Source organism: Epinephelus fuscoguttatus, linkage group LG16 (assembly GCF_011397635.1).
Source record: "Epinephelus fuscoguttatus linkage group LG16, E.fuscoguttatus.final_Chr_v1".
In the NCBI taxonomy this organism is placed as follows: Eukaryota; Metazoa; Chordata; class Actinopteri; order Perciformes; family Serranidae; genus Epinephelus; species Epinephelus fuscoguttatus.
Genome location: NC_064767.1, coordinates 28,050,788 through 28,065,343, shown reverse-complemented (window position 1 = coordinate 28,065,343; position 14,556 = coordinate 28,050,788). Strand labels below are relative to the sequence as shown.

At 41.7% G+C, this 14,556-nt stretch overlaps 1 protein-coding gene across 1 annotated transcript in view; it reads right to left on the bottom strand.

The window, feature by feature from the left end:
* The window catches only part of disc1 (DISC1 scaffold protein), a 58,623-nt gene that overhangs the window by 19,036 nt on the left and 25,031 nt on the right, over window positions 1–14,556 (bottom strand). Inside the window, exons 10-11 of the mRNA XM_049600257.1 lie at window positions 10,368–10,428; window positions 604–847 (exon numbers count right to left, since the gene is read on the bottom strand). Of these exons, the coding sequence (XP_049456214.1) occupies window positions 604–847; window positions 10,368–10,428 (305 nt within the window). The remainder of the gene's footprint in view (window positions 1–603; window positions 848–10,367; window positions 10,429–14,556) is intronic.

Genomic DNA, 14,556 nt, shown 5'->3' with positions numbered 1-14,556 from the left:
GCAGTGGACCTCGACTCACTGTGGGATAGACCGGCACAGAGCGCTCGCACAAACACACACACACACACACAAGCACACGCTCACACACATGCATTCCCACTAAACGCATGTAATCATGCAGAAAGAGACTCTTAAATCTGCACTCTGTAGAATGAAACTCTTCAAGGAAGCCAAAATATTTCCAAACGGTTGCCTCCCTGACGCCCACATTTTCCTGGTTTAGAAATACCTTCGAGCAAACGTGCTAATAGACTGCTGCTCATCTCGCTGCAGACTTTTCTATTCTGAATGTGCGGACCAAAAATGTCCTCTCCAGTCAAGTGGTAAGACTGACCGAGCAGACACACTTTATGTGAGTTCACATTTTACGACACAGTACAAAAAAAGAACGAAAACGCGAGTGAATCTGAAAATAAGCTGTTCTCATGTGACCTTTCAGTGGCAAAGATGTGTTATATGTAGAACATCTGTAAGACTTCAGCAATGGACAGCCTCAAAAGGGCATCTGTTCACGATACTCTAACTGTCCGTCTGCACGCATCCATCTGTCATGTATGAGTGCATAGGCATTTGTGAAAAACAAATTTTATGTTGTTGCGTTACCTTTGTGAACTCAGAATTCTGTAAGTTGGCCTCAGGACACCAGCGCCCTCCCAATGCAGTCAGCATGGCGCAGTCTTCTTCTTCTTTGGTGCACGGCTGAGTTGGAGGATAAACTGCTGCAGTGGGGAGGTCTTCGATGTCTCCTCCGCTGCAGCTGGGAGTCCGCAACTGGAGTGCTCGCAGGAAGAGGTGACATGCCTCCAAATCTGCTTCCCAGATCCGCTCCAAGCCTGGACAGCCACAACTGTAGAGAGGAAGAGACCAGTATGTTATACTTTACCATACTACCATAAGGTGAAATACAAATACAATTTAATATGATAAACTATCAAATATGCAGCATGATATATGATATTTTATTAGGGAAAAAGAATGGACCAACACCTAACTGCAGGGTACATGTCATGCAATATGGTACAATGTGGCACAATACAGTCAATTACATATATAGTACAGTTACATATGATATGATACTCTAACTACAATATATAGCAGTAGATGTATTCATATACATTTATTTATATAGTCACATTTTGTTCCCTTAATATCATCTCTAAAACATTTGGACATAAGGAAGTGAACACAATAGTACATGCATATTTGTAACGTTGTGAATTAAAGGAATAGTTGGACATTTTGGCAACCGCACTTGTTCGCTTTCCTCCAAGCAATTACATGTGAAGATGAATACCACTCCTATATTTGTCTGTTCGAGGCCATGAGAGTGGTTATCTTATCTAACGCAGGGTAAAGTAAATTAGTTTACATTGAATATGCATTCATATGGCCCCAATCAGTCCGAGCATGTGTTAGCAGCTATTTCTAATTGTTTTTAATGAGAATGAAGCATTTCGCTCGCTTCTTTTGCATTGCTGAGTGCATCGTGTTTTACCAATCTACCGTAAAACGTCAATTAAAAGCCTAATCCCGATTAAACACCCAGCCTGGTGTGGCTACACGTTTTGACAAATAAACACCTGTCTCAATTAGACGCCTGGTCTGGTTGACAAGCAGTTTTTTTTTTTATAGAAGTTCTCTGGATGTATAAAAGCGGGTTGTTGGCTACTTCAAATTATGTGTCCATTCCTTGATTACCCTGTGAATTATTCATATTCCCTTAGTCTATAAGGGTCCTCAGATCAAGTGGTGTGTCAGTATGTTGGGTGCTGTAATCCTCGAGTGCCGCAACTCACTCTCTCTCTCTGATGTGCTATCTGTCAAAGTTAGATCAAATAATGATTCATAATTTATATGTTATCTAAAGCCTGATTTTTAAACAAGTAATATTAATACTGGTTTAAATAAACAATTTGATTGTATTTCCTGATCTTTGCTGAGCAACTGTTTTGTGTGAAAGGACTTAAAGGCTTGTCCCAAATATAGGCCTGTTGAGTTCAGTGATTTAAGCGAATAACAGCCCGGGCTATAAGTTGAAGTTTTACTGTATGTGCCTTGTGTTTTCGCAGGACAACCCTGAACACCTCAAGCTGAAAAACCTTCAACTCAGTCTGGAAAAGCACCCAATATCATTGCCATTTTTTCCCAGTGTCCATGAGATGAATTGAGCAGCAAGCCTTTTGTGGTGGTGATAACAACAGGGAGGACAAACTATTGGTGGCTGTTGCAAAATACCCCGAGCTGTATGATTTTACCAATCACAATAACCATAATGTGAACAGGAAACAGCGGGCCTGGAGGGAAATTAGTGTGGCACTTGGGATTTCCTATAAGATCAGGCTGTACTAATAGTTAACTATTGGGTAATGTTAGTGTACCGTCCATGGTTTGTGTTAACCGCTTGCTCACTTTCAACGTCACAAGCTGTAGTTTAGTTACCTATTAGGTAGCGTACAGTCCCTAGCAACAATTAAAAAGCAAAAAAAGATGCAGCAAGCTCGGTTTGATCAGGGCATAAGGGTATAAGATGCTAAGCATATGTCATTAACATGTTGTGAAAGAATGTAGATATCATAATGACTAATGTCAGCACAATGAAATGTACAAAACAAGTGAAAAGCCTTTAAAGATACACTGAGGTACTGTATTCATGTCATGACTGTGAGCTGCTGCATGGTGACTGAGCACAGCAGTCATAAAGGCACAGTAAAGGACATCTTTAATAACATCTCTATAATAAAGCATTGACAAAAGAGTGACGGGGGGAAATGAATCATTCAAAGATTGTAATTCCATTGACAAAATGCAATGAGAGTGAATGTGGTCCTGGTAGGCTGCCCTTTCCTTCAAAGAGCTGCAGCAGAGACAGAAAAGAGAGCCTGGATGTGTTCATCTCTGCCGGGGTCACTGAGCAGGAGTTCAGAGGGAGGACAAGAAGATTGCTTTTGTTTATCTACTCAGTGAGTTACAATCAGTCATTCTTTTTTCACTCTCCCTTGCCCTGACCCTTCTGACACCCCAGACGCAAGTTCCCAGTGTAAAAACAGAAGAGAACAATTCAAGCAGCCATATCTGACTGAGCGTTTTATTTAGAAAACGAGCAACACGGCCAATGACCAGTGGAGTCCTCTGTTTATTGTTCTTTAGGTTCAGCTGGCTACTGTGCGAAAGCAGGCGTTTACAGTAACACACACTTTATGGTATGAGACAGTCCACCAAGGTGGAAGTATCTCTAAGGGCGCCAGAGTGTTGATGTTGAATTATAAGCAGGTCTTTTTGGCTTCCCAAAAAACGGTTTTCCATTTCCTCTAAATGAAATACTCCTCCGCTGGCTCACATTTGAGACCTCTGACCTTTAAAATATTCATATTTATTCCTCTTCTTCTTTCAGTGACCTTTAAATAACAAATCATTCCCAAATAATTGGGGTCCCAGGTGACATTTTAGGAACCAAATCCACTGATCTTGTTTGAAATTCTACCTTTAATATGGTTTAAGAGGCACACAAAAAGTTTCAATACTAAAGAGCATAAATATTACTCTGTCTCCTCATGACATCCTTGTTTCCAAGAATCCATCTTGTGCAGAAAACAAACTAAAGCTGACAAGAAGTAGGGACAGCGCTGTGGGTTTTATCACATACGGTAAGAGACATATCAAACATCTTAAAGGAAGAAATGTCCTCAATCTTTCTGTACAGCACATGCCAATTTCCAACCCAGGAGGAGAGTCTCTGTCACAAACACTAATTCTCACATTGACTGATTCAGAATGATAAAAAACACATGAATTTCATACTCTAAGCACAAATAAACCTACATATAAGCCCCTATGATACACTCAGTATTTCCACCTAGAGAGCGCGTTCCTGCTGCACAGTTAGATTTGAGAAATTGCTCATTCTCCATCAAATATAAACAAACTCAAAAAGGCAAAATGCACCCAGACAGTATTGTTTAATCTCTCCCTCTGTTCCTTCCACTCTCTCTCCCAGCGATGAGGCCCCCTGAAAATTGAATGCCACTTGTTTTCCAGCCCATCTCCTGCCTGAAAAGGCTGCCAACCTCTGTACCCTGCCAACGCACGCTTCTCAGCCGTTCTCTAACCTTCATTTGGCACACAGACAATAGAAAAATTGCTCGGCCCAACCCCCCTGCCCTCGCCAATTCGCTACTCAATGCCGCCGCTTCAGAATTTCTACTATAGTGGGGACGCACCCAGTGAGCCATGCCATTGTTATTTGTCTCCTGTGAAGTGGAGAGGGACACACACACAGATATGGGTGGGCACACATGTGTTAACTTACACACATGCCCATAAATCACTCTCTGTGGGGGCTCAGTGTTGTACAATCATAAATTCCTCTAAAAACGTCAAACGCCGAACCTCATCTATCACAAAAGCTTCTTTTTCGGCGACAACCACAATTCATTATAAATAACTGGCACTAGCATTAGGGCTGCGTGTACAGAAAATGCAGACAACATGTCAGCTCCTAAGCATCCCTGTGATGGTGGCCTCCTGGTGCCCGTCGGTATGACCCCCTCGCCCGGGGGGTTAATTGGTGGCAGCCGCTCGGCCTGCCATGTGACAGTGGCAGGGTGTGGGTGTGCTGCTCCGCTGATGGCCCAGTAATAAGAAGGAGAGACAGGCAGGCACACTCCTTCTACAGTCTCTCAGCCCCCCTGTGGGACCGCTGACTGACAGGACTGCTCTTTCTCCTCAAGGCATTACACAGACAGAGGAAGGATTATAAATATAACTGTTGAACGAAGCAGCGGCCGTCTGGTCCTGTTGGTACCAGAAGGTTCAGTCAGACCTCTCCAGAGTGAAAAGGCACAATATTCTGAACGCTACCCAGCATCGGGTCATGTGTTCATCTTCAGGTCTCACACATGAATACCAATATGGGTGTGAAAAACAGCTCCTATCTTCAGCCACAGCTGGAGCTTTGAATCAGACATATTTTGGGTTAAATAAGCACCAGCTCTCCACAAAATTACTACCCTGAATATAATAAAAATTAATCAGACTTTCACCTGTAGTCTGGTGTCAGTGCTTCTGGTATTACACACAACGAGAAATCACACATTAGAAAGCAAAGAGGAGCTGGTAATGTTTTCACCTTCTCATGCAGCAACATCTCAAATAACAGCAGCTGAGGAGAGGTGCTAATAATATGGTGAAATACAAGCGGCTGACGGCTGGGTGAGGTGTGATGGTGGACTGAACAGTTTGTAAGGTGGGTGGCTTCATTACTGGGATGGGTTTTTACAGCAGACAGCTGAGCAACCACGGCCCCCTTTGTTACAAACACTTAATGTTTCTCTTATGTACATTTACAATTAAGTGATAATAGAGTTTCTGCTTTTCACTCTCTGCTCAGAGGCTCTCAGCAATTCCTCGATTTTAACTAAGATGTCTTGTCTGGGCATTTTAATGACTCCTGCACCAGTTGCATTGTATCCATTAAATATGATAAATGACATCCAAATCTCGACAGAAGAATGCATAAATGTAGGAAATATTCCAGAGACATTTCCTAATGAAACATCTACATAATGTATTAAACAACTGTGCGCTGCTGCTAATCTGAATAAAATGGGTTTTTTTTCCCTGTTCTGGTGACACACTTACAGCATCTGCGCTGCTCTAACATCCTGTTCTAGTCTTTAGCAAGGAAGAGATAATTGTTTTTTTCAACACCATCCGTCTCCACGGAGACCAGACATCTCACCAGTACTAATCTGCCTCTCTCCTCCCCTCCCCCTCTCCTCCTCTCCTCACCTCCCATCACCACCGCACTCCATCAACAGTAATGTACATTAGAGCTGACTGATAAAATTTACAGTGGATGATGGGTGCATGTGTGTGTGTATGTGTGTGTGCACATGTGGGGACAATTGCCCATTCAATCAAGCCGAATATGTGTCACTGTGCCAAATTGGAGCTGGAGGAAGCGACTGGTCCTCGCCTAAAGGCAGAGCCGTACTTGTGATTTGATCTGGACCGCCTCGGGTTATGGAAGCTGATCCAGGGCTGGAGAGCCAATCAATTAATGTAGAATGTGATGAGCAGGAAAATTAGTTTACAGCACCCAATACGCAAGAAGGTGTCCTTTAATGTGATTGCTCTTTCAGTGGTGATGTGGTTAGATACATGTGATGTAGATAATCAAGTGTCTGTTGGTGAAACTAAAAGATGGGATCACTGAATATAGAAGCTCTATTAAAAGGGGAGATACAGAGCACCCAGCAGCCAGCCTTCATTGGAGGCCAAGCATTCAATTATGTATTTCTGTTTTATTGATATTGGTTTCTGGATTTAAACTCTCAGAAGTTTACATCAGGGGAGAATAAATGGAGATTTTAGTGTAAAGTAGTTTTATATTCAAGTTCAAGTTCTTTATTTATATTGAAGCACAACAATTATAGAGATGCAGTCACTGGCAATGAAAATCTGAGGTCTCAGGGTCCTGCCAATAACACTAATGTTTTAAAAGAAAAAGAAGATGAGGTAAAAGCAAAATGAGGATCTAAACATAAAAGAGTGCAAGTTAAACTAGGGGTAAAATATGACAAATAAAATATGAAACAGTTATATAAATGTATAAGATGAAATTCAGATTCAGATTCAGAATACTTAATTAATCCCCGGGGGGAAATAGTTTTTGTTCCAATGCTCCGTGCAAAGTAGAAATAGAAATACAACATGAATGGAAACAAGAGATAAAGATGAAGATATAAATAAAATACTAAAATAGACAATGAAATAAATAAAATAAAATAAAATATTAAAGTAGACATTAAAATAAAAAAATAAAATATTAAAGTAGACATTAAAATAAAATAAAATAAAATATTAAAGTAGACAATAAAATAAAATAAAATAAAAAATAAAATAGTAAAGTAGACAATCTGAAATATATACAATATACAATGAAATGGTTGTAGCGTTATAAATGAAATAAGAATGAGTAATTATATTGTGTGTTTTGTTTTATAAATAGCCAAATGAGTCCAATCATCAGTTTAATGGCCACAGGTAAGGATGACTTCCTGTGGCGCTCAGTGGTGCATTTAGGAGCAATCAGTCTCTGGCTTAAACTGAATATAAACAGGAAATGTACTGTAAATGCATGACGCTGAGTATAAATATAGCCTAATATGCACCATGCTCTATTTGCCGTAGCTGCAACATGTTTTTGTTGCGTCCTCAGCACGAGATCATACCACACCAGGGGTCTCATTTACAAAGCAATGTGTAGGATCCGTGCTAAAAATGCACGTACGAGCAAAAGCCAAAAAATGAGGTGCGCCAATACTTTTTGGACAATTTCTACAATCGGGCTTCCACCTCACCATCTGCATCTCCAATTTCTCGTTTCCAAAATGGCCATAAGCATGGGTCAAAGTTTCTCCCATCAAGTCTGTTTTTACACATCACAACTTTTGCATGGGAAGTGGCGTATGCGTCTTTCAAGCCTCGTTTGGGGCGTATACAATGTTTGTAAATGAAACCCCAGGAGTGCCAATTTTATATTTGTTGATTTGGTCATTTTTCCTTGATATCTGTGAGTCTACCATAAGTAAGTAAGTAAGTAGGCTATGTAGTCATATTTTTGTCTGTTTTAGTCGTGTCTATTGATTTCCTGCTTTGTTGTGCTGTTGCCTAAAGTTAATACTGTTCAAAGTCCAGTTATGAACAACATGGATCATATTTGTGGCTTGTTTTAGTAATTAAAAGCACATTCAACTTCATAATTATATTGTATCTTCATATATTTCACATACACTCCCTGTTAGTAAGAAAACTCAATCTGCTCTGTGCAACGCTCTGCTGAGCACTAAGTGCACCTCTGTAGTTTTTATAGTTATTTAAAGGGGCACTCCACTCGTCTACACATGAAGTTCAGTTACTGGTCACGACTAGCACTACTCACTACTCAGCCAGTGATGGTAACAGTTCTAAAATGTCTTCTGTGACTAAGGAGTTTTCCACAATTGGAAATAAATAACTATTGATGTCATCAGGCTCGTTGTTTTTTTTTAAACATATTTTTTTTGGGCATTTTTTAGCCTTTAACGGATAGGACAGACAAGTGTGATTGTGAAGGGGGAGAGAGAGGGGGAGTGACATGCAGCAAAGGGCCACAGGCTGGAGTTGAACCCGGGCTGCTGCGGCAACAGCCTTGTACATGGGGCGCCTGCTCTACCACTAAGCCACCGACGCCCTGGCTTGCAGATTTCTTTAACAGAAAGTCTGTGTTACACACTGGAGGTTTGGAGTTTGAAGACATTAACCAGGGAGGGAGAGTGTAAAAATTACACATTGCAGCGTTTTTGGATAGTATAGTACAAACTCCAAACTTTTTTTTTTTTTTTTTTTTACTTGCGTGAGTACCCTAACCTTGTGGAGTTTTCTGGGGATCATTCTGTGACTGTGATGATTTTTGCTGTTGATGTAACTTTATGTGTTGCACATTTATTTTGAAGTTTATGTCAGTGCGTTAACATGACATTGGAGAAAATCAATTTATTTTGTTAGTCTGACTAAAATACGTGTAAACATGTTAGTCCGACTGAAACATACCAAATAAAATTTCTCAAAGTCGGACTAACACACCCAGATAATACGATTGGGAGTGGAATAACTCCTTTATGTATACAGTAAGTAGGACCCAAACTAGCCCAGGCGCATGCCTAACAGTTTCCATCCAGAAGTCAAATAGCATTAAATGCGTAACAGAAGACGAAGCCAGTAACAATGTGGCAAAATCTACATCCAGAGCCGTGAATTTTTGGACAGACAAGGAGACACAGTTCATGCTTTGTCAGCTGAAAGAGATAAATATTTCATGGATGGGAGGAAAATACAGAGTGGCAATTGTTTAGTCTGTGACGCAATAGGTCAAGTGGAAAAAGATCCAGTACTAACAAGCTGAAGGGGGGCATATCGCTACCTATGGTAGTGGAGTCGGACACACCTCAGTCAATAAACTGATTCCACTCACTTGCATACTGGGACAAGGACAGTAGTCCAAATAAATAGCCTGGTCAAGCTATAGCCTTAGCTCGACGTAACTGTGCATGTAAACATTCTGTATGTTGGAAGTCTGCTATGGTATCTAGTTTTGCCCTCTTGCAATATATATTTTACCAATATAGTAAAATACCCTGTCAGATACATCTTCCAGTAAGTCAGCTATTGTTGCCACTTTGTTTTTTTCTTCACTTCTTTCACAACAGATACACGGCACAAACAGGTACTGTCAAGCAACTCTCAAAATCAAACAAACACAAAGCGGCCATCTGCCCTATTGACAGAAGAGGTCCAGAGCCTCGCTCCCCTGCTGGGCACTGAGATCGCAGCCATGTTGCTCCCTGACCAGCCTGTGCTTCCCTCAACAAGTAAACAGCCCTGCAGTGTGTGACTGACCCCTGGCTCCCATCCAAAGAGTTGACCCTGCCTCTCCAAGGATGCAACACAGAAAACTATCCGGTCTCACACACCACACACAAAAGCATGGGTCAAGCAGACACACGGTGTCTCTGACAATATAGGTTTTTCCCAGCTCAGAAGAAAAAAAAAAAAAAAAAAAAAGCCCAGGCGACTTCACCTTCCTCCTCTGAACACTTAAAAAAAGAGAGTGAGTAGAAAGCACAGCTCATGTGGTGTACACCAAAACCATTAGCAGCTCTTTCCATCCATCTGTAAACAGAAATGAATCCAGAATGCTGCAGAATGAGAGCTGATCGCACTGCAGCTGCTCCGCGCTTACTGTGTTAGTGGAGATGAGCTAAGCAGCTCCAATCTCCATAAAGAAGCACAAACACATGTATGGTGTCAAAAGTTGACTGGGTCCAACAGCCTCTGCTCGAAAATTCAGCCACTCAGCACATCACAATCCTGTTGTGTAACTGTCAGGCGGGCTGGGCGACCACCCACAACACAACAGACCTGTCCTGAGTGATTTAGGAGCTCTGAGATAAAGATAGGAACAGACAGAAAAAGATATAGTATTGTCTAAAACAGTTTCTACAGATGAGGAGGTGGTGGAAACTAAGCTGATGTGGATGTTTACAAAATAAAAAGGTATATAAAATATGTGAGAGGGTGTGAAGAGGAAGACTAATTGTGCAGGTGAGAGACAGTGAAATGTGAGAAAGGAGCTCTGGGAGACAGCAGCATAAGGGAAAAGGTGTGAGTGCGTGATGTGGTGGGTGTGGAGGTGTTTCGGGGAGACGGTGCTTTGGTTAGAGGACAACAGAGGTGAGAGGAAATTCCTCGGAGGCTGTAGCTCTGTTTGTGGAATACTGAGTCTTCATGTCTGCACTAAAAAGAGAGACAAAGCACAAAAGACTCACCTGTGCAATCTGTCCTCCAACAGCTTGATATACTTGGTAGTGTTCTCTTTCAGTCGGCTTTCTGTGTGGAGAGAGGAGCAGAGACAGCAACAGCCTGTTACTTGCACTTCATTTACTACTTTTATTAGGCATGATGGGGTATCCTAGCAACAAATCACAGCTGTAATACCATTAAAACAGACTTGTCACTTGCTATATTGTGCTTGTGCTGAGAAACCGCATACATACAATTCAGTAGAAAGGGCCAGCAGGTTCTCTCTCAAGACAAACACACAACTGAGGAAAGATCATTCCCACCGCTCTAAGAAGGGATAAAACTGGAGACGGCCTGAGGATAAAAGGGGATTCTAACATGGCATAGGTCCTCATACAGTGCCAGATTTTCTGTGGGGCATTAAGTTGGATGGATAGCTTATGTTGCTTCCTGCGCCCTTCTGCCAGCAGTGAGCTGCGCCTGAGGAGGCAGACGCAGGCTGGCTGAGTGTTAGTCAGGATGGAGAGGAGGGCAATCTGAGCGCCGTTAATGAGCTCATGTATGAAACATGAGAATATGCCCCCCGCAGCGGCAGATCTTTGAACACAATAGGATGCACTTATATCAAATTGTGCTGCATATATATGTGCACACAAGCCATAGTGTTTAATATGATACCTCCTCCTCCCTGCTCAAACACACGCACAAAGCTGGACTCATGAATCTGTCCATCACAGCATCTTTACAACTCAACAACCAGTCAGAGTCAATGCTTTCTCACATGCTGGTGCAGTGGTTCCCATCTTGGGGTCTGGATCCCCTCGGGCTGGGTGCTGGATCCCGGTGCCAATGTTTACAGTTTAGGCTATTTGTCAGCAAATAAATGTTACAACTCGCCAAGACCCAAGCCAAGCTCCATATTGCCTGTCACATGCTAATTAAAGTAAAGGAAGTTAGCAAGTGAAGTTAGCCTCCCATTGGAACCTGACCAGGCTCACTAAAGGTGGACCAGCTATTCTCAATGTATATGCCACTCCTGAATGGATAAAGAAAAAACATCAGTCAAAATCCAATATTTCTTTTGCTGTTTTTAGTACTGTAACTGTTACTTGGGTTACTTGGTGTTAAAGTATTGTGTTTAGGGTATGTATTATTTGTTATGTGGATTTGTTAATAGTGTTGTGTATATATATATATATATATATATATATATATTCATATAAGTATACTTTAAACTGTTATGTGTTAATATATTTTTTAAATTTTAACATTCAAATTTGTCTTTGCAATAAAAAAGTATTATTTTGGCCCCACTATTGAGAAAAACCCCAAACGATATCCAACCCTACCTAGTCCCGCAGGAAGTGTGGCTCTCAAGCCAATTTTCGTAGTGGCCAAACAGTGGAATTACAACTCTTGGGTTTGTCACATGATGCAGTTGGGCCCAAAAAGATGTTTTCCAAAAAGACTTACATCATGAAAGAGACGATAGTAAATTAGTGGCGTGCTTGGAGCAGATGACAATATCAAGAAATTAGTCACAAGCTGACGTCAGCGTGTCTCCAGAGTAGAAAAAATGTTGGAAACAGAGCAGTCAGAAAGGTCTAAACCTGAGGTTTTTGCTCACAGGAATCACTTTTACATACATTTACCCCACAATTTGAAATGTTGACCCCATTTAATATGAACATTCTACACTGTAACATTATATATATGACAGAAAATAAGATCGACCCCAGTAGGTTCCCTTTAACTCTCTACAAGAAAGTGAATAAACATTTTTTTGCAAAATGTTGAATAACGACATTAACAGAATGCATACCACGTTAAAAAGCTATGATGAAGTCTCAATTAGACATCACTTCATTTTCAGGAAACAAAAGCCAAAAATTGTTGGAAGCTACTCTAATGTAATGTCACTTAGCTTGCTCACACAGAGAGAAAGTCACCTAATTGGATGTTCTGAATCATACTGAGGTTTAAAATATAATTTGTATCATTGTCTTGATGGTGGTTATTAGACAGCATCAGCTCCGGGATGAGACAGGCTGGGGGCTGGCACAGCGGGGCGAAAAGGAAGAAGTCTCAGACTAAGTGGCTGTGACACACCCACACCCACACACTTACGCACACACATATTACTGCTCATACATTGGGAAAGAAATGAGATGGCAGTAGTCGTGTTATTTAATGGAGTTGCATGTGTGTCATGGAAGGAGAGATCTCGCCTGAGAGTCGTTTTCATTCGAAGAGGCCAAACCTGCTCAATCAGAGGGAAGAAGGAGGCCGCTGGAGTAGCTATCACATATCTAGTGAGCAGATCTGGTGTACGTGGACCAGACAGCTCACTTACCACCCCTCTAATTGCTGTGTGAGATCCTATCCCACCTGACACAGACTCCCATGTCAACCTCCATTCATGGCGGGTCTGTAAGGCAGCGTGCAAGAAGATAGCCATTGAATAATACATAGGGGGCATTAAGCCTGACTTCAAGTGGCACAGAGCATGTACAGATGCGAGATGACTAAGTGGGCTAGGGCTCGAAAAAGGGCAAGAGCCAGATTTAGAAATAATATACTGTGAGGGATAGATACAGTCCATACAAAAGGCAGATGAGAGACAGACATGAGTGTATTAGGTGTTAACTTATTTTTTATTTAATATTTCTTTCTACGCTGATACTGAGAGGCAGTGTGCCATCCTGTCGCCATGCCAACCGGTGGCAAAACTAGCGAGCCTCTTCGGGCGTGACAGATGAAAATAATCTTTTCTTTATAGAACAGGACAGGACATCAAGCAGTAGAGCCTCCTCCTGCGCAGAGTGGAACCAGAGCACTGGGTGATATTACCACTTCCTGTAAGTCTGCGGGAGGCTGCCGTCATTGGCAGGCCATGCGAATAAAATCGGCACTAAAAAGCCCATAAAGAAGAGAGCCAGTCTGTTAGTCCCTGATACATGCGGCAGTATATTTGGTGTTGAGGGAACCTCACAAAGGCATTCGCAGAGCCTGCGCTGGAAAATTCATGAGCTCAGCCTCCCCTCACACCAGTGATCTCAGCAGGCGCTAAACATCACTGATTGCTGCCAAGGACCCCGGCCAAAATCGAAGAGGCCATTCATTCATAACACAAACACAACTGAGACTCAGCATTGAAAGATGATGAGAATATGCTACCGGATGCTGCAAAGAAAGCCATTTGCTTTAAATAGGTCAAAATACTCATTTATTAGTCTAATGAAGAAATAATTACTTCAGCTAAATACATGTTAAGTTGATAAAATGATGATGAAGCTGACAATGATTTCAATCAGTAGTGTCGACAGACAAAGCAAGTGGAGAAGACTTATCGCAATGTGATGCACAATTCCCGATGATGAAGTTATGGGTTTTAATGAGCCTGCAGAAGTTAACGATGGCAAGGTGTTTGGATTTGTTGCTGCATTATGAGCATTTGAGCAGCTCTCTAATTGAAAGTGAATAATGCAGCCATTTCTTCATCGCCTTGTAACAATAAAACCACCCAACATCTGTGAGTCCTTCGCGTTGTCAAACAAATTAGAGGCGGCTCCGTGCTAACGCAGCACCACCGATACGCATGTTATAAAAGCCTGCGCATAATAAGGCAGAAGAGAAATTGTGTGTCTTAGTAATTGAGTTGAAGGCACCGACTGTGATTAATGTGTTTAAGCTCGGCTCGGGCTGTTTGAGTATAACAGCACTGCAGGTAACACAAACACACAGTCAGCATATGCAGACACTCACATCGTATGCATGTATCTGAACTTAACAGCAGCCAAGCAGCATAGCTAATGAAGGAAGAGGGACAGGCTGATATCTCAGACAGACACTCAATAACCCATGATGCTTTAAGGCTGTGGGATCACAAAGCATAGCAGTACAGAGATTGCAGCTGGCACGGCGTAACATATTGTGGGGCTATGCACGAATGCACAACAAAAGGAATCATTTGACAAAAAATTGGCTGTCTGTACAAAATCTGTGCTTGGGTGAATATATATATTTCAGTTCTGGGTGCTGAATCGCTCTGACTGAAATGTTAGACATGCTCACTGTCATTATAACTCTAGTCAAACTCAGCAAACAGAGTTTGTTTAGAGGAGGCTCCAAACTTACTTTGCTGTGGGCTGCAAATAACCTTTTTTTTCTATGGCTGAATCTGGGAAGCACTTAAAGGCCCAACAAAGAGGAACA